The 26,802-nt window shown below is 46.0% G+C and overlaps 2 protein-coding genes and 1 long non-coding RNA gene across 3 annotated transcripts; 1 reads left to right on the top strand and 2 right to left on the bottom strand.

Moving 5' to 3' along the window:
- Positions 1-7,130: 7,130 nt before the first annotated feature.
- Positions 7,131-7,851, top strand: LOC307091385. Its single transcript, XR_013812733.1, has 3 exons — positions 7,131-7,255; positions 7,547-7,646; positions 7,789-7,851. It is a non-coding gene; the product is annotated as an uncharacterized lncRNA (long non-coding RNA).
- A 3,570-nt stretch (positions 7,852-11,421) lies between these two features.
- Positions 11,422-13,072, bottom strand: LOC307085314 (uncharacterized protein). Its single transcript, XM_079750073.1, has 4 exons — positions 12,962-13,072; positions 12,471-12,618; positions 11,935-12,043; positions 11,422-11,692 (listed from the first exon to the last, which is right to left on the bottom strand). Exons 1-4 carry the CDS (start codon positions 13,035-13,037, stop codon positions 11,567-11,569), a joined length of 459 nt encoding a protein of 152 aa, XP_079606199.1. The 5' UTR covers positions 13,038-13,072; the 3' UTR covers positions 11,422-11,566.
- A 3,673-nt stretch (positions 13,073-16,745) lies between these two features.
- On the bottom strand, positions 16,746-18,381 carry LOC307075954 (uncharacterized protein). The gene is made up of 4 exons (XM_079736729.1): positions 18,260-18,381; positions 17,800-17,947; positions 17,265-17,373; positions 16,746-17,022 (listed from the first exon to the last, which is right to left on the bottom strand). Exons 1-4 carry the CDS (start codon positions 18,333-18,335, stop codon positions 16,897-16,899), a joined length of 459 nt encoding a protein of 152 aa, XP_079592855.1. The 5' UTR covers positions 18,336-18,381; the 3' UTR covers positions 16,746-16,896.
- Between the last annotated feature and the right edge of the window lie 8,421 nt (positions 18,382-26,802).

Below are 26,802 nucleotides of genomic sequence, written 5' to 3'. Positions count from 1 at the left end.
CGGCAAACACAAGATCATGTTTTCTCTCTCATTTCTGGATCAAGGTTGGTGAGACAGAGGAGGGTGTGAGGGGTAGGATGTCAGGAGGTAGGAGGTGAGGAGGTAGGATGTGAGGAGGTAGGATGTGAGGAGGTAGGATGTGAGGCTAGGATGTGAGGCTAGGATGTGAGGGGGTAGGATGTGAGAGGGGGCGTGAGCGGAGGATGTAAGGGGCTAGGATGTAAGGGGAGGACGTGAGGGGTTAGGATATGAGGAGGTAGGATGTGAGGAGGTAGGAGGTGAGGGGGTAGGAGGTGAGGGGGTAGGATGTGAGGAGGTAGGAGGTGAGGGGCCGTCTCTGCTCTCCCCGCCCTGTCACGGTGCGGCGCGTTCGGACCCCTTCATCAAGTGACCCGCTAATCGGGAGCCGTGTGTGTGTGTGTGTGCGTGTGTGTGTGTGTGTGTGTGTGTGTAACTCCAGGTGTGTGTGTGTGTGTGTGTGTGTGTGTGTGTGTGTGTGTGTGTGTAACTCCAGGTGTGTTACACACAACAGGACATCACGGGAGAGAACAGGTTATCTTCTGAGTCCCGATTGTCACCATCCACCAAACTCGACCAGCAACTTTCAAATTGGTCTGGTAATATTTGTTTTTATCAGTGTGAGATATTTGCATGGTACAAATGCAAACTACCACTGAAAACGGTGCAATCACTGTAGATACGAATGAGCCACTAAGCTAAAACAGGCTTTTCAACTTTGTTAATAGACATGCTAGGTGTTAGCCCACTTGATATTGAAGGGACATTGTTAGCTAACTAACTATTAGTGTTACCAAGTAAATTTATAATTACTAAGTTCCTAAAAATTAATGTTTAATAATGTATCCCTTTAAAGAACACTCAATGAAAAAAAAGTATCCACAATTAAAAGAGTACATTTATATTTGGATTTAAAAGCGGTTTAAAACTAGCGCTCTATAATGCATTTAATCCTGGTTTACTAAATCAAATCATAGTGGGGTTTTCAACACTCTTTTAAAAGGACATTAAAATTATCCCTTTCTTTAGTTGTTTTCCTTATTCATTTCCTCCCTCCTTTCTTTACGCTATTTTGCACGCTACGATAACAAAGACGAGCCTTTTATCTAAAGCTCACAGAGAAGATGTTTTCTGTTCAACCTTTGATCACTGCCGCTCTTCTGACACAGTTGGTCCTTGTTGTGGCGCCTGGCAGTAAGTGTAAGTTCTTTTAGTTAGTTTTCTGTTTAAATATCTGTAAATGTCGTTTTTAAAAAGCTATAAACGTTCAAGTCAAATAATATGGAAGTGTAAAATGTATTCAACAAAGACATGTAATAAAAGACTTGGTATAACCTGCTCAGATATGCTGCCACATACTGTTCAGTCATTAATGTTGTTATTATGTACTTTATTTAAAGTTCTTTCTGCGGCACCCAAGCTCCTCAGCAAACCATTGAAGTTTGCCCGACTCGTTCAGTCTATGACCATTCCTCAAGTTGCCCCTACCCTCCGACCTCCCACCTTTCTTCCGGTTGCCCCTACCTTCCAACCTTTGACCATTCCTCGGGTTGCCCCACCCCCCCAAACTTTCATTCCTCGGGCATCTCTCCAAAGCTTGGCCGGGTCTTCCGCTGGACCGACTCCACCAACCCTGCACGGTGAGCGAACCGCCTCCTCCCAAACAGGACACGATTTCAAGGGGAAAAGCCAAAAAGAACGAAAAAACCTGGGATAAATCCACGGTCCTATCCCTCGTGGGTGGAATCCCGTCACCCACGAGGACCGGTATCTCCGTTGACGAGCCACATGGCTGGGAGAACCCTGAATGAGTGGAGAAGCAGGCTATTTAAGGCCTGCCTCTTTACCTGCTCCTCAGGTAGTCTGCATCTCCTTAATTGGAAGCAGCTCCAATGTCCTTCCTGGCGCCATCTGGGGGAAATGGGTGGAATACTTCCTCTACAACCCGTCCCCTGGGCTTCCAGGGGCACTGTCACGGAGCCGGGCTGCCACATTTCATATTATAAGATAGCGCGTTCGGACCCCTTCATCAAGTGACCCGCTAATCGGGAGCCGTGTGTGTGTGTGTGTGCGTGTGTGTGTGTGTGTGTGTGTGTGTAACTCCAGGTGTGTGTGTGTGTGTGTGTGTGTGTGTGTGTGTGTGTGTGTGTGTGTAACTCCAGGTGTGTTACACACAACAGGACATCACGGGAGAGAACAGGTTATCTTCTGAGTCCCGATTGTCACCATCCACCAAACTCGACCAGCAACTTTCAAATTGGTCTGGTAATATTTGTTTTTATCAGTGTGAGATATTTGCATGGTACAAATGCAAACTACCACTGAAAACGGTGCAATCACTGTAGATACGAATGAGCCACTAAGCTAAAACAGGCTTTTCAACTTTGTTAATAGACATGCTAGGTGTTAGCCCACTTGATATTGAAGGGACATTGTTAGCTAACTAACTATTAGTGTTACCAAGTAAATTTATAATTACTAAGTTCCTAAAAATTAATGTTTAATAATGTATCCCTTTAAAGAACACTCAATGAAAAAAAAGTATCCACAATTAAAAGAGTACATTTATATTTGGATTTAAAAGCGGTTTAAAACTAGCGCTCTATAATGCATTTAATCCTGGTTTACTAAATCAAATCATAGTGGGGTTTTCAACACTCTTTTAAAAGGACATTAAAATTATCCCTTTCTTTAGTTGTTTTCCTTATTCATTTCCTCCCTCCTTTCTTTACGCTATTTTGCACGCTACGATAACAAAGACGAGCCTTTTATCTAAAGCTCACAGAGAAGATGTTTTCTGTTCAACCTTTGATCACTGCCGCTCTTCTGACACAGTTGGTCCTTGTTGTGGCGCCTGGCAGTAAGTGTAAGTTCTTTTAGTTAGTTTTCTGTTTAAATATCTGTAAATGTCGTTTTTAAAAAGCTATAAACGTTCAAGTCAAATAATATGGAAGTGTAAAATGTATTCAACAAAGACATGTAATAAAAGACTTGGTATAACCTGCTCAGATATGCTGCCACATACTGTTCAGTCATTAATGTTGTTATTATGTACTTTATTTAAAGTTCTTTCTGCGGCACCCAAGCTCCTCAGCAAACCATTGAAGTTTGCCCGACTCGTTCAGTCTATGACCATTCCTCAAGTTGCCCCTACCCTCCGACCTCCCACCTTTCTTCCGGTTGCCCCTACCTTCCAACCTTTGACCATTCCTCGGGTTGCCCCACCCCCCCAAACTTTCATTCCTCGGGCATCTCTCCAAAGCTTGGCCGGGTCTTCCGCTGGACCGACTCCACCAACCCTGCACGGTGAGCGAACCGCCTCCTCCCAAACAGGACACGATTTCAAGGGGAAAAGCCAAAAAGAACGAAAAAACCTGGGATAAATCCACGGTCCTATCCCTCGTGGGTGGAATCCCGTCACCCACGAGGACCGGTATCTCCGTTGACGAGCCACATGGCTGGGAGAACCCTGAATGAGTGGAGAAGCAGGCTATTTAAGGCCTGCCTCTTTACCTGCTCCTCAGGTAGTCTGCATCTCCTTAATTGGAAGCAGCTCCAATGTCCTTCCTGGCGCCATCTGGGGGAAATGGGTGGAATACTTCCTCTACAACCCGTCCCCTGGGCTTCCAGGGGCACTGTCACGGAGCCGGGCTGCCACATTTCATATTATAAGATAGCGCGTTCGGACCCCTTCATCAAGTGACCCGCTAATCGGGAGCCGTGTGTGTGTGTGTGTGCGTGTGTGTGTGTGTGTGTGTGTGTGTAACTCCAGGTGTGTGTGTGTGTGTGTGTGTGTGTGTGTGTGTGTGTGTGTGTAGCTCCAGGTGTGTTACACACAACAGGACATCACGGGAGAGAACAGGTTATCTTCTGAGTCCCGATTGTCACCATCCACCAAACTCGACCAGCAACTTTCAAATTGGTCTGGTAATATTTGTTTTTATCAGTGTGAGATATTTGCATGGTACAAATGCAAACTACCACTGAAAACGGTGCAATCACTGTAGATACGAATGAGCCACTAAGCTAAAACAGGCTTTTCAACTTTGTTAATAGACATGCTAGGTGTTAGCCCACTTGATATTGAAGGGACATTGTTAGCTAACTAACTATTAGTGTTACCAAGTAAATTTATAATTACTAAGTTCCTAAAAATTAATGTTTAATAATGTATCCCTTTAAAGAACACTCAATGAAAAAAAAGTATCCACAATTAAAAGAGTACATTTATATTTGGATTTAAAAGCGGTTTAAAACTAGCGCTCTATAATGCATTTAATCCTGGTTTACTAAATCAAATCATAGTGGGGTTTTCAACACTCTTTTAAAAGGACATTAAAATTATCCCTTTCTTTAGTTGTTTTCCTTATTCATTTCCTCCCTCCTTTCTTTACGCTATTTTGCACGCTACGATAACAAAGACGAGCCTTTTATCTAAAGCTCACAGAGAAGATGTTTTCTGTTCAACCTTTGATCACTGCCGCTCTTCTGACACAGTTGGTCCTTGTTGTGGCGCCTGGCAGTAAGTGTAAGTTCTTTTAGTTAGTTTTCTGTTTAAATATCTGTAAATGTCGTTTTTAAAAAGCTATAAACGTTCAAGTCAAATAATATGGAAGTGTAAAATGTATTCAACAAAGACATGTAATAAAAGACTTGGTATAACCTGCTCAGATATGCTGCCACATACTGTTCAGTCATTAATGTTGTTATTATGTACTTTATTTAAAGTTCTTTCTGCGGCACCCAAGCTCCTCAGCAAACCATTGAAGTTTGCCCGACTCGTTCAGTCTATGACCATTCCTCAAGTTGCCCCTACCCTCCGACCTCCCACCTTTCTTCCGGTTGCCCCTACCTTCCAACCTTTGACCATTCCTCGGGTTGCCCCACCCCCCCAAACTTTCATTCCTCGGGCATCTCTCCAAAGCTTGGCCGGGTCTTCCGCTGGACCGACTCCACCAACCCTGCACGGTGAGCGAACCGCCTCCTCCCAAACAGGACACGATTTCAAGGGGAAAAGCCAAAAAGAACGAAAAAACCTGGGATAAATCCACGGTCCTATCCCTCGTGGGTGGAATCCCGTCACCCACGAGGACCGGTATCTCCGTTGACGAGCCACATGGCTGGGAGAACCCTGAATGAGTGGAGAAGCAGGCTATTTAAGGCCTGCCTCTTTACCTGCTCCTCAGGTAGTCTGCATCTCCTTAATTGGAAGCAGCTCCAATGTCCTTCCTGGCGCCATCTGGGGGAAATGGGTGGAATACTTCCTCTACAACCCGTCCCCTGGGCTTCCAGGGGCACTGTCACGGAGCCGGGCTGCCACATTTCATATTATAAGATAGCGCGTTCGGACCCCTTCATCAAGTGACCCGCTAATCGGGAGCCGTGTGTGTGTGTGTGTGCGTGTGTGTGTGTGTGTGTGTGTGTAACTCCAGGTGTGTGTGTGTGTGTGTGTGTGTGTGTGTGTGTGTGTGTGTGTAACTCCAGGTGTGTTACACACAACAGGACATCACGGGAGAGAACAGGTTATCTTCTGAGTCCCGATTGTCACCATCCACCAAACTCGACCAGCAACTTTCAAATTGGTCTGGTAATATTTGTTTTTATCAGTGTGAGATATTTGCATGGTACAAATGCAAACTACCACTGAAAACGGTGCAATCACTGTAGATACGAATGAGCCACTAAGCTAAAACAGGCTTTTCAACTTTGTTAATAGACATGCTAGGTGTTAGCCCACTTGATATTGAAGGGACATTGTTAGCTAACTAACTATTAGTGTTACCAAGTAAATTTATAATTACTAAGTTCCTAAAAATTAATGTTTAATAATGTATCCCTTTAAAGAACACTCAATGAAAAAAAAGTATCCACAATTAAAAGAGTACATTTATATTTGGATTTAAAAGCGGTTTAAAACTAGCGCTCTATAATGCATTTAATCCTGGTTTACTAAATCAAATCATAGTGGGGTTTTCAACACTCTTTTAAAAGGACATTAAAATTATCCCTTTCTTTAGTTGTTTTCCTTATTCATTTCCTCCCTCCTTTCTTTACGCTATTTTGCACGCTACGATAACAAAGACGAGCCTTTTATCTAAAGCTCACAGAGAAGATGTTTTCTGTTCAACCTTTGATCACTGCCGCTCTTCTGACACAGTTGGTCCTTGTTGTGGCGCCTGGCAGTAAGTGTAAGTTCTTTTAGTTAGTTTTCTGTTTAAATATCTGTAAATGTCGTTTTTAAAAAGCTATAAACGTTCAAGTCAAATAATATGGAAGTGTAAAATGTATTCAACAAAGACATGTAATAAAAGACTTGGTATAACCTGCTCAGATATGCTGCCACATACTGTTCAGTCATTAATGTTGTTATTATGTACTTTATTTAAAGTTCTTTCTGCGGCACCCAAGCTCCTCAGCAAACCATTGAAGTTTGCCCGACTCGTTCAGTCTATGACCATTCCTCAAGTTGCCCCTACCCTCCGACCTCCCACCTTTCTTCCGGTTGCCCCTACCTTCCAACCTTTGACCATTCCTCGGGTTGCCCCACCCCCCCAAACTTTCATTCCTCGGGCATCTCTCCAAAGCTTGGCCGGGTCTTCCGCTGGACCGACTCCACCAACCCTGCACGGTGAGCGAACCGCCTCCTCCCAAACAGGACACGATTTCAAGGGGAAAAGCCAAAAAGAACGAAAAAACCTGGGATAAATCCACGGTCCTATCCCTCGTGGGTGGAATCCCGTCACCCACGAGGACCGGTATCTCCGTTGACGAGCCACATGGCTGGGAGAACCCTGAATGAGTGGAGAAGCAGGCTATTTAAGGCCTGCCTCTTTACCTGCTCCTCAGGTAGTCTGCATCTCCTTAATTGGAAGCAGCTCCAATGTCCTTCCTGGCGCCATCTGGGGGAAATGGGTGGAATACTTCCTCTACAACCCGTCCCCTGGGCTTCCAGGGGCACTGTCACGGAGCCGGGCTGCCACATTTCATATTATAAGATAAGCTAAAGAAGGTTGATTTGTAAGAATGGAGGTGGACAAACACCCCTACAAAGTTCAACTAAATGTTGATGTTATTGTTTTGCTCCAGCAGGCCACGCTGAAGGCCACATAACTCAAAAAGAAAATCCTGATCTCTATAAAGCGAAGATTATTCATGCTATGGTGATGACGAGACCACTTGATTTACCAATTTTGAGGCACATGGATGTAGGACCACCATTATGCCACTCCGGATTGGTGTGAGTCCCACTTTTTATATATAAAACCTACCATTAGCCTACTTGTGGCACACACATACAAAACAGTGACAATGGGAACAAATCACTCATAATCATATTATTTGATACTGATAGTCATACAGCATCCAGGCTTTGTTCATAAAGTGAATAGACTGATGATGGAGGTGGACTAACACTGCCAGGCCAACAGGAAAGGTTTGCCTCTGGCCTGGAGAGTGGGCTTGATGCAGACCTACGGTGGCTTTAGGAGGAGAGTGATGCCCTGAATCTTGTTGTGTTTCCCCACTTCAGGGTGACGTTGAAGAACAACAAGAAAACGTGGTTGATCCATAAGTCAACCGCTGGGATCACAGTGGAGGACGCAAAAATTACACAAAGTGAGGGGTGGACGGTCAGTAACAACAAGCAGCTTTTTATTCAGGGCTAAACGTATCGGTGAAGGTGCAGCTCTATACAAGGCCTGATCATTGAACATAGACTCATAGATAATACATGCCTAATAAATAAAATAACATGAATTGTTTGTTTTCTAGAGAGGTGAAGAAAAGGATTCCGAGAAGGCCAAAACTGTTGGTCAACTCGTGGATTCTGCGGGCGAATTCTACCATCTCATAAAGGATAACTGTCACACAGCAGTTACAAAGATGTATGACATCTTGAAGCGATCCATGAGGCGGAAGTGAAAGGGTTCAAATGTTTTCATGTGCAGATGAATAAAATCAGGATATCACTCCACCAGAGTGCATCAAGTATCACATAAGAAAAATAAACAATACATTATGTTTGTTTCATTTTTTTTTAATCCTAAATAAACGTAAATATAACATAACCTAGGCTAGTCAAAGCTTTGTTTGCATGAGAAATGCTGTGTTAGTTCCAAACCAACAATGCCGCCATAATGACGAATAGTAATAAACAGCCAACATAAGCAGGACTTGAACCTGTGTCCCCAGCTCATAATCAGCAGGTCTTAGCAGTGCACCACCGAGACACTTAGTGATGGTGGATGGATTTGATGTTCAATATTATGTTCACACTTTGGGTTGGGAGGGGGTTCGGGATTACTTCACTAAAGGGCATGGGGGGGGGGTTCTGCTGACCTTTTGGGGATGCTCCCTCCTTTGTGGCCGTATGTGTGGGGACTCAAACCTCAGCCTACAGAGTTCACCAACAGCCCTTACCACTGCACCACCAAGACGCCGACTAGGATTTGATGCTGCCCTCTAGTGGACGGGGGTCACATTTTGCTTTACATTTCACATGATATAGAAATAAGAGGCTTCCATCAAAGTAAACCAGCGGGACTCGAACCCTGGTCTCCAGAGCGTTAGCCACCAGCGCTCTCCGCTCTCTCTTCCCCACGGAGGTCAGGAACTTGATATGGTTGGAGGATATACATGAGAGTACAATCGACACGATAGCATAGCGTTTAAAACCTACATTATGGTTCACTGGAAACAAACATCAGCAGGAATTGGACCCTGGTATCCAACAGTGCTCGCCACTGCACCAGCGAGACAGGGACAACGATACCTGAATGGGAGTGGTAAAATGGATTTAGTCGCAGGCCAGAGCAATAAGTAATTCGGAACATTGATATTAATAACGGATGTTTTAGTGAGCACATCGTAATTGATTCAGTCTCTAAAACAACCACTCTGAACATGGAAGCCCTTTACACCAAACAGTTAAAGAGGTTATCTCAATCCATTCAAAGTGATAACACCCATCCTTTAAACAGTGCATTTCAGCTGCTTCCCTCTAGACAGAGGCTCAAAGTTCCCAAAAGCAGAACAAACTGCTACAGGAAGTTCAAGTTTTTTTCCCGCAGCCATTCTCTGCATCATTTTGTTGCACTTTGTACTGAGCACCTCTGTGATTTTGGTCTTCTGTATTTTGTTATGTCCTATTTTACTGTGTATGCTAGGTGTGCGAACGCCTTTTTCTTGAGCTGCAAACCAAATTTACCCACGGATATGAATAGAGCTACCTTGAACCTTGAACTCTGTGGCAGCAAAACTCCTTTAAAGATTCCATTTTATGCTTTTTTAGGGTTAATAATTGCATTTGGGGGTACTACTCGAATAATTCTCACACTGAACTTTTCTGCAAAACCAATTTCGGCGTCTTTCAAGGCCCCCCTCCTACTTAGCCCAGTCTGCTGTAATTGGACGAACGCTTTGCGCTTGTGTGTCGGCAAATTCAGCCCCCCGAGAAGTCGTGAAGTCGACTCCTGCACTTCAGCACCGCCCACTGCACAGTCACATTATTACGGAAGTACAATTTTAGCGCAAACGTTCTGCTTCATGCACCTATTGAGGGGCGTCGGTGGGAATACTCCCCCTGGCTCCAACTTAGAATATTCTAGTTAAGCAGACGTAAAACAGGTATGCATAAGCAGGGGTGTGCATAACTGGTACGCAAGAACGCATGCGCGCCCATAATCAGGGAAGCGTAACGTCACTTGTGTCACTGCAACAATTTTGCGTAACTAACGGGAGAACGAAAAATGTGAAAAAACTTAATAGATTGAGCAGATACTTTGGTGTTCGCCACCTGCAAAGAAAAGGCAAACGGAGCAGAATAAACTTTTTTTTAAACGTGGCTCCAAGATGTGGTCTGCTGGCACATCTTGCCAGCACAACTGGCAACATGTGCTGTGGCTCGAAACAAATGCTAAGCGCACTGACATGTGCGCTATGTGTGCTGTGCACCACAGATACATCGGAGAACTGCGCAAAATCAGCTGATTGCAACGTTCCTCACTGTGAGATATTCAAGCGCTCCGTGGTCAAGCTGCTGCAGTTTTATAAAAAAAGGTGTATTGAAAATGGAATCTCCTTTGTGAAACTGGCTAAGTTTCATGAGATCAGATGTTACATGAGGGGCTGTGGGGTGCGTACCTAACACCATCTCCCGGTACTCACCTTAGTAACTCACTAAAAAAAGCTATGTGCACCCCTGTACAAAAGTCATATAAAGAGTCTAAAGCAGGGGTTTTCAAACTGTGAGGCGCGCCTCCCCTGGGGGGCTCCAGAGTTCTTCAGGGGGGGCACGTCGTGAGAAAAAAATATACCAGAAAAAGTAACGCAAAATAAACGCACAGACGGAAGACGCGCTGTGTTCGAAATCGTTCCCTATTCACTCACTCACTATTCCCTATATAGTGTTTATGATATAGTGCACTATATAGGGAACGAACAAACGAGAATTCGGACACTACGCTGAACATTTCTAAATGTCTTTTGCGTCAGTAAATGCGCCGGGTATTTGTGTGACGCAGATAGATGCGCCCACATCATGTAAACAAACCCGGCACTCACAAGGAAAGCTGGAAGTTGCATTGATGTTGACTGTTACATTTCCTTGATCAAGGTTTTTTTTAAATTAATTTTGAATGTTACATTTTCTATGTTAAATCCCAAATAAATTGCTGACATTTCTATTCGTTTTTTCGCGGTTATTCAGCTTCTTCTTCTCCTCCGGAAAACACGACCGCATGGCATTGTGGTATAGGGGAGTAACATGTAGGGAACATCGTATGTTCCCTCAAATTTTGGGTATTTTAAGTCCACTATATAGTGCATGAAATTTACCACAGAGAATTCGAACACCACTACAAAATGGCGAGCACCCTATATAGTGCACTATATCCATGATAGGGAACGATTTCGAACACAGCTACGCAAACTCATTGCTCCCACTAAAGTGGAGGTGAGCTAAAAGGGAGGCTAAACTGTCAGTTTACAGATTAAGATGTTCCAATGTATTTTAAAAACGTTAAGCAAAATCATGCTTGGATAAAGATGTTAAAATGTGTTAAGAAATGTGTTTAAAAACGCACAAAGATGTTTAAAATGTTTCAAAAATATGTTGAAAGCGTTTCAAAAAATCTTTAAAATGTGTAAAACATGATCAGAGATGTTTAAGATATGATCAGAGATGTTTAAAATGTGTAAAATAATTAAAAGATCTTTCAAAATAAAGGGATTTAGAAAAATAAATTTGGGGGGGGGGGCGGGGGGCTCAGCTGAAATTTGTTCTCTGGGGGGGGGCTCACGCTCTCATACTTTGAAAACCCCTGGTCTAAAGCAAAGGGAAAAGTAAAAAAAAAAAAGCACAATATCAGCCCTTTAAGCAAGAACCAAAGACAACTTGGATATGATTTCTGTATTTATTTTGAAAATGAATGAAATGAAATGGAAAATGATATGTTGGCAAGCTTTTAAGAAGCACGAAGCGCTTAAACCTTCCAGATTAATGGAAGGTTTTGGATGCAGTGAAAGATGTAGCCGTAGAGGGCGCCAGAGATCACTGGTTCATCATCCGACCTGCCCCGAAGTGACAGTTATCGAAGAGCAGGCTGTAGTCAGAGCCGCCGGCCCTGACAAAATCACCCACCGTCTTGGTCCCCCTGAAATCTTTTGTTTCCAAAATCTAGACACATGAAACATAATTTCAATTGTTTTAAGACATTTGTATTTTTTCTTAGGAAATACAAAAAAACACAGAGACCGTCGAAGATAAACAGCAGTGGTGTCCAGACTAATGCAGTGGGAGGGGCAGGTTTTGTTCATCAGCTCGAATAACCCTAGCCCATCATTTATTGGGGGGCAGGTCTTCCCCTGGCCCCCCATGGATAAGGCCCTGAATAAATAAACACTTTTAGGGCTTCTTACCTGCCAGGAATGGCTCATGTGTCTCGCGTCCACCACCACGGTCTGAGAACTGATGCCAAAACCGGCTCCCTTATGGACCAACCATGTGGACCCGTCACGCAACGTCACCCTGGAGATGGAAACGGTATGAGAACGTCCACTAGAGGGCAGCATTTAATTAACCTGTACCAAACTTGCAGAACATTAAACTCGAGTTCAATAAATCAGAGATCCAACCCTACCTTAGGGAAAGTGAATTTAGTCTCTTATTTTTTTAATTATTTGATATCCGTTCTATTTTGTCCAACTGCAATGCATAATTATAGCAAATATAATGTATTCAGGAACACATTTTGTAAGGTTATTGAACTTAATCAATGATTCGTTAATGCAAGAAACCAAAACGGCACAACTATTTAAAGGAAAAAAAAACAAAGACTATTGCATCTGAAGATCATTAACCATGGTCCAAGCACCAATACAATATTGTAGCGGTTGCATTGGGTGAATCGAGTTGATTGCGTTCTAGGACTGTGATCGATTTAAGTGGGACTGACTTCACTCCTGAGTGGCTGAGGGGTCCTAACTGGAAGCTCGTGCTCCCCAGCGGTCTCCTCATCCTGACAGCCTGATGGACCGGCGAGTTGTAAAGTCGGTTCAGGTCTGACGCATTGGAGAGATCGAAGCTGTAGGATCTAGCGCCCTCTGCAGGACAGAAACAGCAACAGCAGAAACATTGTTGAAACTACTAGAGATATTACATAGCTCTGTACACAGGGAGTATCATCTCGCCCTCTGGGGGCCTAGGGTCAGGGGGTATCATACCAATATGGCCTGTTAAGCTCTTTGATTAAGGGCTATTCAAAGCAATGTATAACTGAATTGAACACAGCTACACTTAGCTGCATTTTTCTTTTTTTTCATAACTGTTCAGTTGTATTCAACATGGCCTGCATCATACATATAGGGCTAATTCTTTCTCTATACCTTGGGCAAACTGCATATTGACGCCCTTTTCCAGAACAGATAACTTAATGAAAGGACTCACCCCCAAATGAAGACTCCACTACAAGGCCCAGCTCTGCCAGAAGAGCAGCAACGATCAGGGTTTTAACAGAAAACATCTTTCCTCTGTTCTGACCCAACTCTCACTCTCCAGATGTTGTCGAGCCCATCCTTTATAAAACTGTTAGCCCGCCCATCAGGAAGCATCCTCCCCTTGAACAGCCAATGAGCAGCCTGCCATTTTTCTCCATTCAAACTTTCCAGGTTGTTGTTTTTTTGACGATGATCTTGGGAACTTTCGGTTTCAGTTCACCAAACCTCAAACATCCCCTTTAAACCATTCCAAGTGTTCTGCTTTTACAAAGCATGAGACACCGCACGCACCTAAATGTTGTAATATCTCACCTTGATGATGTAATGTATTTAACATGTTGATTTAAATCATTTCTTTCATGCATTTGTTGGAAAAGTTGTTTTTCAGAGGGTTAACAGGGTAGGGATGATGTCATTTTGGATTCTCCCCCAACAAGAAAAACGACGCCCAGATGGAGAGCTCACTGTTCCATACACACCCCTCCAGAACTTTCCCAAAAACACAACCACATTTTTAATAACAACTATGGACTGGTAAACATCACTTGGTGTTCTCTGAGGCAGTGTGTGAACACCATGTACTGGGGGTAACCATGAATACCCAGTATTATGAAGGCCCCGTACTGGCCTGGGATGATGACTTCATCTTGGAAACTCCAGAAAGCCTATTGCTCAAGACAGGTCAATACATGTTATATTACACTTTATCATTCAGGTATTCAGCAGCATTTATCCAAATGGCTTTCAGTGAATTTAGAAGACAGCAGTGAGAGAAAAATGTATTCCCACACTGAATCGTTGATCACTGGCTGACTACTGCTTTAATGTCATGCGATATTTAGACCAGAGGTTCCATCCACCATCTATCAAACGGAGCCTGCCTTACAGCCAACTATTGAGAGAACGCCGCGTCTGTGATAACGATGAGGTATTTGAGCGACAAGCGGGGGAGCTTTGTGAAAGATTCCTTGACAGGTGCTATGCAGACGACTTGCTGCGTAATTGTCTAGCGCGTGTGCGCATTATCCAACATACCGATTCAATGACCAACCGGATTAAACAGAATAGCTCCAACAACAATCCAGTTACCTTTGTATCCATTTATGCTCAGATTTCAAATAGATTACAGAATATTGTGCATCGCCACTGGCACGTAGTAAGCAGTGAGTCACTCGAACATTGGCCATACTTTTCAGGATCCGCCAAGCAGCTGCTATAGAAGAGCACCCAGCCTGAGAGACCAGTTGGTGCGATTGCACCTCCCTGCACCTGCCCAGCCGCCTTTTCCCTTTAGAATTCCACATGGTAGTTTTAAGTGCTTACTTTACGTGGGCAAAACTAAGAAGCAGCTAAGAACCAGACTCTTTGAGCACAAATGCGCAATAAGAAAGAATGACGTCAACTCATCAGTCGCATTAGAGTTGGCCAATCGGCTTCCAAGAGGGGGGAACAGAGATCCGCCTCCTACACCGAGAGGCTTGGTATATATTTAATTTAAACACCTGTATCCCGAATGGGATGAATGAAGATTTGTCACTATGTTGTTTCTTATAAATATAATGTATGTTCTTTCGTATGTTGCACATATGTAATTTATTCTCATCAATGGACTGTCTTAAGTAGTGACAATGATCACGTTTGGACTGGACAATTTAAATGCCATTGTTGCTGCTGGGTATGTTAATGGGTGTGGTTATTTAAGACTGTTACATTGTTGCACACTGAAGAAGGCACACGCCAAACTGTCTGTTAAAATAAATGTGGATTCATGCAGAATCCCGCATCCCTCCTACTTTACTTGATTGTTCAGGCCAGCACTCTTAAATACACATTGAGGGAAAATTGCTCCTATCCTAATTTACAATGCGATATTTAGATCCATGTGTATATGGTGGTGGTCAGCCATAACAGACATCTTTATTGAGTCAGGTCGATTATCACAATAAAAAGATTGATACTTTCATGAAGACTAATGCATAATAATGTCAATAGATGGTAGCCAATGGATGGTAGCCTTTAGCCAGGAGCCAATAGATGGTAGCTATTAGCCACGAGCCAATAGATGGCAGCCATTAGCCAGAAGCCAATAGATGGTAGCCATTAGCCAGGAGCCAATAGATGGCAGCCATTAGCCAGGAGCCAATAGATGGTAGCCATTAGCCAGGAGCCAATATATGTGGTAGCCATTAGCCAGGAGCCAATAGATGTGGTAGCCATTAGCCAGGAGCCAATACATGGCAGCCATTAGCCAGGAGCCAATAGATGGCAGCCATTAGCCAGGAGCCAATAGATGGTAGCCATTAGCCAGGAGCCAATAGATGGTAGCCACTCCTACATGAGAGCAGCCCGTCATGGTATTTCGTCCTTAATTGTGATTGGTTGATAAACCACTGACTTCTTACGGCCGCTAAGCTCAGTGCTATGCTGCATGAAGGTACTGACCGTTTGATGGAACAGCTGGTCCATCAAAAACAAACTCTAGTTAAAGTAAACCAGCAGGACTCGAACCCTGGTCTCCAGAGCGTTAGCCACCAGCGCTCTCCGCTCACTCTTCCCCACGGAGGTCGGGAACTTGATTTGGTTCGAGGATATACATGAGTACAATCGACACGATATAGCGTTTAAAACCTACATTATGGTTCACTGAATACAAACATCAGCAGGAATTGGACCCTGGTATCCAACAGTGCTCGCCACTGCACCAGCGAGACAGGGACAACGATACCTGAATGTGAGTGGTAAAATGGATTTATTCGCAGGCTAGAGCAATAAGTATTTCGGAACATTGATATTAATAACCGGGTATTTTATTAATAACGGCGCCGGGTATTTGTGTGACGCAGATAGATGCGCCCACATCATGTAAACAAACCCGGCACTCACGAGGAAAGCTGGAGGTTGTATTGATGTTGAATGTTACATTTCCTTGATCAAGGTTTTTTTTTAATTAATTTTGAATGTTACATTTTCTATGCTGAATCCCAAATAAATTGTTGACATTTCTATTCGTTTTTTCGCGGTTATTCAGCTTCTTCTTCTCCTCCGGAAAACACGGCCGCATTGCATTGGGGTACACGGGAGTAACATGTAGGGAACATCTTATGTTCCCTCAAATTTTGGGTATTTTAAGTCAACTATATAGTGCATGAAATTTACCACGGAGAATTCGAACACCACTAAAAAATGGCGAGCACCCTATAAAGTGCACTATATCCGTGATAGGGAACGATTTCGAACACAGCTACGCAAACTCATTGCTCCCACTAAAGTGAAGGTGAGCTAAAAGGGAGGCTAAACTGTCAGTTTACAGATTAAGATGTTCCAATGTATTTTAAAAACGTTAAGCAAAATCATTCTTGGATTAAGATGTTAAAATGTGTTAAGAAATGTGTTTAAAAACACAAAGATGTTTAGAATGTTTCAAAACTATGTTGAAAGCGTTTCAAAAAATCTTTAGAATGTGTTAATATATATATATATATATATATATATATATATATATATATATATATATGATCAGAGATGTTTAAAATGTGTACAATAATAAAAAGATCTTTCAAAACAAAGGGATTTAGAAAACAAAATTTGGGGGGGGGGGCTCAGCTGAAATTTGTTCTCTGGGGGGGGCACACTCTCTCATACTTTGAAAACCCCTGGTCTAAAGCAAAGGGAAAAGTAAAAAAAAAAAAAAGCACAATATCAGCCCTTTAAGCAAGAACCAAAGACAACTTGGATATGATTTCTGTATTTATTTTGAAAATGAATGAAATGAAATGGAAAATGATATGTTGGCGAGCTTTTAAGAAGCACGAAGCGCTTAAACCTTCCAGACTAACGAGAGGTTTTGGATGCAGTGAAAGATGTAGCCGTAGAGGGCGCCAGAGATCACTGGTTCATCATCCGACCTGCCCCGAAGTGACAGTTATCGAAGATCAGTCTGTAGTCGGAGCCGCCGGCCCTGACAAAATCACCCACCGTCTTGGTCCCCCTGAAATCTTTTGTTTCCAAAATCTAGACACATGAAACATAATTTCAATTGTTTTAAGACATTTGTATTTTTTCTTAGGAAATACAAAAAAACACAGAGACCGTCGAAGATAAACAGCAGTGGTGTCCAGACTAATGCAGTGGGAGGGGCAGGTTTTGTTCATCAGCTCGAATAACCCTAGCCCATCATTTATTGGGGGGCAGGTCTTCCCCTGGCCCCCCATGGATAAGGCCCTGAATAAATAAACACTTTTAGGGCTTCTTACCTGCCAGGAATGGCTCATGTGTCTCGCGTCCACCACCACGGTCTGAGAACTGATTCCAAAACCGGCTCCCTTATGGACCAACCATGTGGACCCGTCACGCAACGTCACCCTGGAGATGGAAACGGTATGAGAACGTCCACTAGAGGGCAGCATTTAATTAACCTGTACCAAACTTGCAGAATATTAAACTCGAGTTCAATAAATCAGAGATCCAACTCTACCTTAGGGAAAGTGATTTAAGTCTCTTATTTTTTAAATTATTTGATATCCGTTCTATTTTGTCCAACTGCAATGCATAATTATAGCAAATATAATGTATTCAGGAACACATTTTGTAAGGTCATTGAACTTAATCAATGATTCTTTAATGCAAGAAACCAAAACGGAACAACTATTTAAAGGAAAAAAAACAAACACTATTGCATCTGAAGATCATTAACCATGGTCCAAGCACCAATACAATATTGTAGCGGTTGCATTGGGTGAATCGAGTTGATTGCGTTCTAGGACTGTGATCGATTTAAGTGGGACTGACTTCACTCCTGAGTGGCTGAGGGGTCCTAACTGGAAGCTCGTGCTCCCCAGCGGTCTCCTCATCCTGACAGCCTGATGGACCGGCGAGTTGTAAAGTCGGTTCAGGTCTGACGCATTGGAGAGATCGAAGCTGTAGGATCTAGCGCCCTCTGCAGGACAGAAACAGCAACAGCAGAAACATTGTTGAAACTACTAGAGATATTACATAGCTCTGTACACAGGGAGTATCATCTCGCCCTCTGGGGGCCTAGGGTCAGGGGGTATCATACCAATATGGCCTGTTAAGCTCTTTGATTAAGGGCTATTCAAAGCTATGTAAAACTGAATTGAACACAGCTACACTTCAGTTATATTCAACATGGCCTGCATGATGCATATAGGGTTAATTTTATCTCTATATCTTGGGAAAACTGCATATTGACGCCCATTTCCAGAACAGATAACTTAATGAAAGGACTCACCCCCAAATGAAGACTCCACTACAAGGCCCAGCTCTGCCAGAAGAGCAGCAACGATCAGGGTTTTAACAGAAAACATCTTTCCTCTGTTCTGACCCAACTCTCACTCTCCAGACGTTGTCGAGCCCATCCTTTATAAAACTGTTAGCCCGCCCATCAGGAAGCATCCTCCCCTTGAACAGCTAATGAGCAGCCTGCCTTTTTTCTCCATTCCAACTTTCCAGGTTGTTGTTTTTTTGACGATGATCTTGGGAACTTTCGGTTTCAGTTCACCAAACCTCAAACATCCCCTTAAAACCATTCCAAGTGTTCTGCTTTTACAAAGCATGAGACACCGCACGCACCTAAATGTTGTAATATCTCACCTTGATGATGTAATGTATTTAACATGTTGATGTAAATCATTTCTTTCATGCATTTGTTGGAAAAGTTGTTTTTCAGAGGATTAACAGGGTAGGGATGATGTCATTTTGGATTCTCCCCCAACAAGAAAAACGACGCCCAGATTGAGAGCTCACTGTTCCATACACACCCCTCCAGAACTTTCCCAAAAACACAACCACATTTTTAATAACAATTATGGACTGGTAAACATCACTTGGTGTTCTCTGAGGCAGTGTGTGAACACCATGTACTGGGGGTAACCATGAATACCCAGTGTTATGAAGGCCCCGTACTGGCCTGGGATGATGACTTCATCTTGGAAACTCCAGAAAGCCTATTGCTCAAGACAGGTCAATACATGTTATATTACACTTTATCATGCAGGTATTCAGCAGCATTTATCCAAATGGCTTCCAGTGAATTTAGAAGACAGCAGTGAGAGAAAAAAGTATTCGCACACTGAATCGTAGATCACTGGCTGACTACTGCTTTAATGTCATGCTGTGGAGTGCGGTAAATGACGAGACAAGAGACGGAGATGGGTCGAGTCAGCTTTACTCTCCACTTCAAAACTAAACAAGTTACTCCAGCATGAGTTCAAATGTAACTGCCGTAAACCAGAACAGCCGTCAACCCGAACTGTTGTAAACCCGAACTGTTATCCCAAAACCCTTTTCCTTAAAGGAACAGTCCCTTGGTGAATGTCTTTATTATGTTGTTGTGGGTCACCACACAGGCCCACCCAGAATTCACCCAAACCAACAGGTCCAGACCCGACAGGGAACCTACAGAGAACATCGGACACCCACTAGTGTTAAACAGAACATACTAGCATATACCAGTCCCTAGAAAAATCAACGCCTAGGGGGGCGGACCAGGTGGCCCGAACGGCTGCGCCTAACAGGAGAAGGGCAAAAGGCAGGAGCAGGTGCCGAGCCCGCCGCAGGGCCAGGTATCGAGGCCGCCGCAGGGCCAGGGGTCGAGGCCGCCGCAGGGCCAGGGGTCGAGGCCGCCGCAGGGCCAGGTGTCGAGGGTGCCGCAGGCGGGCGCCCCCGCCGCGGGGGCTGAGCCAGCTGGAGCGGTTCGCCAACATCCACATGAGCAGGCTTGAGCCGGTCAATAGCCACCCGCTCAGGCCTGCCCCCCATATCCACAACAAAGTTCTTAGGCCCACCCTCCAAGACGCGGAAGGGGCCATCGTAGGGGGGCCGCAGCAGGGTACCATGGCCGTCGTGGCGAACGAAAACGTACTTTGCTGACGGTAAATCCTTGGGAACGTAGGACCGGGGGAGACCATGGTGAGACATTGGAATGGGAACGAAAGCATCGGCAATGTCCCGGGACGCAGCACGATGGGAGGCAGCCGACCACGGGGCCGTGGCGTCCGGAAGAAACTCCCCAGGGACGCGCAGGGGCTGGCCGTACACCAGCTCTGCCGACGAGGCCTGAAGATCGTCCTTGGGGGCAGAGCGAAGGCACAGCATAACCCATGGGAGGCGGTCAGCCCGGTCGCTGCCCGTAAGGCTTGCCCTGAGCGCAGCCTTCATGTCCCGATGAAACCGCTCGCAAAGCCCATTGCTCTGTGGGTTATAGGCTGTTGTACGGTAAACCTCCACCCCCAGGACCTCGGCGACCGCAGTCCAAAGCTCCGACGTGAACTGCGGCCCCCGGTCCGAGGAAAGGTCGGACGGTGTGCCGAAACGGGCCACCCAAGCCTTAACGAACACCCGGGCCAACTCAGCTGCTGTAGTGGAAGACAGGGGAACCACCTCTGGCCACCTGGTGGTCCTGTCCACCATGGTGAGGAGGTAGGTGTAACCACGGGAGGGTGAAAGCGGGCCCACCAGGTCCACATTCACATGGTTGAAGCGCCTCTCCGGCACTTTAAGAGAGCCAAGGGGTTTTTGGTATGCCGAGTCACCTTTGCACGCTGGCAGACAGCGGCCCAGGCCCTGACGTCCTTCCGCAGGCCGAAGACGAACTTGGCCCCCACCAGCTTGGCAGAGGCCTTCACCCCCAGGTGGAAAAGGCCGTGGATCGTTTCAAAGACCCTACGCCGCCAGCCAGCAGGCACCATGGGGCGCGGTTGGCCAGTGGAGACGTCGCAGAGGAGCGTAGTGTTGGCCGTTCCAAATACCACATCCTCCATGAGGAGTGCCGTGGGGGCCGCCCTGTAGGGCTGTACCTCAGAGTCCATAGCCTGATCCCCAGGCATAGCTGCGTAGTCGAGGCCCGAGTGGACGGAACCAATAACCACCCGAGAGAGGCAGTCGGCTACAAAATTGTCCTTGCCGGCCACATGCTGAATGTCTGTGGTGTACTCAGAGATGGCGGAGAGCTGACGCTGCTGCCGACCAGACCATGGCTCCGAAGACTTGGCCATGGCGAACGTCAGCGGCTTGTGGTCAACGAAAGCCGTGAACCGACGGCCCTCCAACAGGAAACGGAAATGACGGGTGGCGAGGAAAAGAGCCAGGAGCTCCCTGTCGAAGGCGCTGTATTTCCTCTCGGTGTCACGGAGCTTCCTGCTGAAAAAGGCCAGCGGCTGCCAGGCTCCGCCCACCCACTGCTCACACACAGCCCCTACGGCGTAATCAGAGGCGTCCGTAGTAAGAGCAACAGGGGCGGTCGGAGACGGGTGCGCCAGCAGAGCAGCGTTGGCCAACGCGGTCTTGGCAGCATCGAAAGCAGCTGTCATCTCTGTGGACCAATCCAACACGTCTGCCGGCCTCCTGCCCCGCAAGGCGTTGTACAAGGGTCACATGAGCTGGGCCGGATGGGGGAGGAAACGGTTGTAGAAGTTCACCATGCCCAGGAACTCCTGCAGGGACTTCACAGTGCGCGGGCGTGGGAAACTGGCGATGGCGTCCACCTTGGCCGGGAGGGGAACCGCCCCCTGCGGGGTGACGTGGTGGCCGAGGAAAGTGATGGAGGACCGGCCAAACTCGCACTTGGCCGGGTTGACAATGAGACCATGCTCACTGAGCCGACCGAACAGCTGCCGTAGACGCACTGGCAACGACAATGTCGTCCAAGTAGACGAACAGGAACGGCATGTCCCGCAGCACAGAGTCCATGAGGCGCTGAAACATCTGTGCTGCGCCCTTGAGGCCAAAGGCATCCTCAGAAACTCAAAATGTCCAAAGGGCGTGATGACCGCCGTCTTGGGGACATCCTGCGGGCGGACGGGCACCTGATGGTAACCGCGTACCAGGTCCACCTTTGAAAAGATGGCGGCGCCGGCCAGGTGGGCGGAAAAGTCCTGAATGTGCAGTACCGGGTACCGGTCGGGGGTGGTGGCGTTGTTCAGGCGACGTAAATCACCACAGGGCCGCCACGGCCCACGGACTGTTGGAACGGCGTACGATGCCGAGGCGCTCCATGGTGGTGAACTCCTCCCTGGCGATCGCGAGCTTGGCAGAGTTGAGGCACCGGGCCCGTGCATAGACCGGGGGGCCAACCGTGGTGATGTAGTGCTCCACACCATGCTTAGCCACAGCCGATGAAAACGTGGGCGTGGTGATGTCGGGAAACTCAGCCAGCAGGCGTTGATACAGGTCCCCGGTGGCGAACGTGTTCGCAAGACAAAGCCCCCCCATCCCCCCGTGCAGCGTGCAGGGGTACGAAGCAAAAGAGAGGGCGTCGATCAGGCGGCAGTTCGTTACATCCACCAGCAGCCTGTCGGCGCAGAGGAAATCCGCCCCCAGGAGTGGCATAGACACGGCAGCCATGACGAAATCCCAGCCGAAATGCCGGCCGCCGAAACACACCTCCACATACCTCGTGCCATAGGTACGAATGGGTGTGCCGTTGGCGGCGTCCATCGGGGGGTTATGGCCGCCAGCCACAGTGTCTACAGGCGTCGCCGGCAGGATGCTGCGCTGAGCCCCAGAATCGACCAGCAGCCGCCAGCCGGACAAGGCGTCAGTGACGAACAACAGCTTGCAGTCCCGACTAGCGCTCGCAGCTGTTAACGAGCGCTGGCCCGGACGTTTCCCGGGGCCCCAAAACTGCAAGGCTGGCGACACTGCTTGGCCTTGGCCCCAAACCTGGTATGGTCGTAACAACACCCGTCGTCACGCTGTCGGCGGGCTGTCACAGCGGCTGCGGTGTCCGGGTCGTACCCCGGGGGCGGAAGCGGGGCCGACGTGTGCTGGGGGGGCAGCAGCGCATGGACAAACTGCTGCCTGCTGGCGAGGAAAATCCTGTCGGCCTCCACAGCCACCGCCCGGTAGTCCTTGGAGGCAAAGAGGGGGGAGCTGGCCAGAGCGGTGCGCACGGGTGCTGGAAGCCGCCGCAGGAAGCTGTGGGCGAAAAGGAAGGAGGGATCCGCCGAGCCCAGCACGGCCAGCATCCTCTCCATCAACTCGGACGGCTTGCCGTCACCCAGGCCGTTCAGGGAAAGCAGGCGGTCCGCCTTCTCCAGCTCCGACAGTTCAAAAAGGCCCACGAGGAACGTCTTGAGTGCGTCGTACTTGCCGACAGCTGGAGGAGCCTCCAACCGCGCCATAGACCTGGCTGTCGTCGCGGCATCCAAGGCTGCTACCACGTGGAAATATTTCGTGACGTCCTGCGTTATTCCTCTCAGCTGGAACTGGGCTTCGATGTGTTGGAACCACGACCGTGGGCTGTGCTGCTAAAAGTCCGGTAACTTGACGGTGGCAGCATAGATGGACCGTTGTTATCACCGTTGATGTGCAACATAATCCAGCCGTATCCAACTCGCGTCGGGGGTCACCAATTGTGGAGTGCGGTAAATGACGAGACAAGAGACGGAGATGGGTCGAGTCAGCTTTACTCTCCACTTCAAAACTAAACAAGTTACTCCAGCATGAGTTCAAACGTAACTGCCGTAAACCAGAACACCCGTCAACCCGAACTGTCGTTAACCCGAACTGTTATCCCAAAACCCTTTTCCTTAAAGGAACGGTCCCTTGGTGAATGTCTTTATTATGTTGTTGTGGGTCACCACAATGCGATATTTAGACCAGAGCTTCCATCCACCATCTCTCAAACGGAGCCTTCCTTACAGCCAACTATGAAGAGAACGCCGCGTCTGTAATAACGATGAGGTATTTGAGCGACAAGCGGGGGAGCTTTGTGAAAGATTCCTTGACAGGGGCTATGCAGACAACTTGCTGCGTAATTGTCTAGCGCGTGTGCGCATTATCCAACGTAGCGACTTAATGACCAACCGGATTAAACAGAATAGCTCCAACAACAATCCAGTTACCTTTGTATCCACTTATGCTCAGATTTCAAATATTTTACAGAATATTGTGCATCGCCACTGGCACATAGTTAGCAGTGAGTCACTCGAACATTGGACATACTTTTCAGGATCCGCCACGCAGCTGCTATAGAAGAGCACCCAGCCTGAGAGACCAGTTGGTGCGATTGCACCTCCCTGCACCTGCCCAGCCGCCTTTTCCCTTTAGAATTCCACATGGTAGTTTTAAGTGCTTCAACTGTGCAGCGTGTAATTTCATGCTTTTTTAGGGTTAATAATTGCATTTGGTTGCCGACACACACGCAAAGTGTTCGTCCAATCACAGCATACTGGGCTAAGCGGGAGGGTGGGACCTTAAAGGGACATGATACAAATCAGACCGTTTTTCAAAGATGCCGTAATTGGTTTTGCAGAAAAGTTCTGTGTGAGAATTATTCGAGTATTACCCCCATATGCAATTATTAACCCTAAAAAAGCATAACATGGAATCTTCAAAGGAGTTTGGCTGCCACAGAGTTCAAGGTTCAAGGTAGCTGTATTCATATCCGTGGGTAAATTTGGTTTGCAGGTCAAGAAAAAGGCGTTCACACACTTAGCATACACAGTAAAAAAGGACACAACAAAATACAGAAGAAAAACATCATAGAGGTGCTCAGTACATCAGAAAGTACAACAAAATGATGCAAAGAATGGCTGCAGGAACAAAACTTTTCCTGTAGCGATTTGTTCTGCTTTTGGGAACTTTGAGCCTCTGTCTAGAGGGAAGCAGCTGAAATGCACTGTTTAAAGGATGGGTGTTACCACTTAGAATGGATTGAGATAACCTCTTTAACTGTTTGGTGTACAGGGCTTCCATGTTCAGAGTGGTTGTTTTAGAGACTGAATCAATTACGATGTGCTCACTAAAACATCCGTTATTAATATCAATGTTCCGAATTACTTATTGCTCTGGCCTGCGAATAAATCCATTTTACCACTCACATTCAGGTATCGTTGTCCCTGTCTCGCTGGTGCAGTGGCGAGCACTGTTGGATACCAGGGTCCAATTCCTGCTGATGTTTGTATCCAGTGAACCATAATGTAGGTTTTAAACGCTATGATATCGTGTCGATTGTACTCTCATGTATATCCTCCAACCATATCAAGTTCCCGACCTCCGTGGGGAAGAGAGAGCGGAGAGCGCTGGTGGCTAACGCTCTGGAGACCAGGGTTTGAGTCCCGCTGGTTTACTTTAATGGAAGCCTCTTATTTCTATATCATGTGAAATGTAAAGCAAAATGTGACCCCTGGTCAAATCCTAGTCAGCGTCTTGGTGGTGCAGTGGTAAGGGCTGTTGGTGAACTCTGTAGGCTGAGGTTTGAGTCCCCACACATACGGCCACAAAGGACGGAGCATCCCCAAAAGGTCAGCAGAACCCCCCCCCCCCCCCTTTAGTGAAGTAATCCCGAACCCCCTCCCAACCCAAAGTGTGAACATAATATGAAACATCAAATCCATCCACCATCACTAAGTGTCTCGGTGGTGCACTGCTAAGACCTGCTGATTATGAGATGGGGACACAGGTTCAAGTCCTGCTTATGTTGGCTGTTAATTATTATTCGTCATTATGGCGGCATTGTTGGTTTGAAACTGCCAAAGCGTTTCTCATGCAAACAAAGTTTTGATTAGCCTAGGTGATGTTATATCTACGTTTATTTAGGATTTTACAAAAATGAAACAAACACGATTAATGAATGTATTTGTTTATTTTTTCCTTATCTGATACTCGATGGACACTTGTGGTGTGAAATCATAAGTATATTCATTATTCATGAAAACGTTAGATGAGTAGGTTTGGCTTCTGGTCCATGGTTCGCTTTGCGGTGTTGATAATCAAATTTTTTGTTTGGTGACAGTTATCGGTGAAGATATTGTAGTCATTGCCCGCAGCCTCCACGAGTTCAGCAACAGTTTTTTTCTGAAGACACTTCTTTTCCAAGATTTTCTAGACAACATACAATTCATGTTATTTTATGTATTAGGCATGTATTATCTATAAGTCCATGTTTAATGATCAGGCATAGTAAAGAGCTGCACATTGAACGGTCACCGATACGTTTAGCCATGAATAAAAAGCTGCTTATTGTTACTGACCTCCCACTTCTCAGTTCCCATAGCTGCTGTGTCCTGCACTACGGTTCCACAGCCTAACTTGTGGATCAACAACTTCTTTCCGTTTTCAATGTCCAACGTCACCCTGAAGAGGGGAAGCAAAACAAGATTCAGGGCATCACTCTCCTCCTAACGACACTGTAGATCTGCATCAAGCCCACTCTCCAGGCCAGAGGCAAACCTTTCCTGTTGGCTTCATTAACTTCATCAACAAAGCCTGGATGCTGTATGACTATCAGTATCAAATATTATAATTATGAGGGATTTGTTCCCTTTGTCAACGTTTTGAATGGTAGAAGGTTTTATACATAAAAACGGGGACTTACACCACTCCGGAGTGGCTGACCAATCCAAGTTTTGGCAGGACCGACAGCTGTCTCGTCACCACCTCAGCATGAGTAACCTTCGCTTCATACAGTTTAGGGTGTTCATCTTTAGTTATGTGGTCTTCAGGGATGCTGCCTGCAGGACCAAAACAATAACATAAATATTTAGTTGAACTTTGTAGGGGTGTATGTCCGCCTCCATTCTTACAAATCAACCTTCTTTAGCTTATCTTATAATATGAGACAAACAACTCTAAATAAAATGTGAACATAAACAACTGAACAGTATGTAAGAGCTGTCCATATCTGAGCAGGTTATACCAATTATTTTATAACATGGCTTCGTTGAATACATTATTATCCTTCCAAATTATTTCAGTCTGGATCTGATTCCTAGAATATTTCAGTACTTTCTTGGACGTTTATAGCTTTTTAAAAACTACATTTACAGATAT

Source organism: Pollachius pollachius (genome assembly GCF_949987615.1).
Source record: "Pollachius pollachius genome assembly, chromosome: 1".
Classification (NCBI taxonomy): Eukaryota; Metazoa; Chordata; class Actinopteri; order Gadiformes; family Gadidae; genus Pollachius; species Pollachius pollachius.
This window is presented reverse-complemented; position numbering and strand designations above follow the sequence as displayed.

Coding starts and splice junctions, on each gene's coding strand:
- LOC307085314 (XM_079750073.1), bottom strand. CDS start 13,037: ATGTTTTCTGTTAAAACCCTGATCGTTGCTGCTCTTCTGGCAGAGCTG. Junction 12,619..12,961: donor AGTGGAGTCTTCATTTGGGG/GTGAGTCCTTTC, acceptor TCTGTCCTGCAG/AGGGCGCTAGATCCTACAGC. Junction 12,044..12,470: donor CTCAGCCACTCAGGAGTGAA/GTCAGTCCCACT, acceptor TTCCATCTCCAG/GGTGACGTTGCGTGACGGGT.
- LOC307075954 (XM_079736729.1), bottom strand. CDS start 18,335: ATGTTTTCTGTTAAAACCCTGATCGTTGCTGCTCTTCTGGCAGAGCTG. Junction 17,948..18,259: donor AGTGGAGTCTTCATTTGGGG/GTGAGTCCTTTC, acceptor TCTGTCCTGCAG/AGGGCGCTAGATCCTACAGC. Junction 17,374..17,799: donor CTCAGCCACTCAGGAGTGAA/GTCAGTCCCACT, acceptor TTCCATCTCCAG/GGTGACGTTGCGTGACGGGT.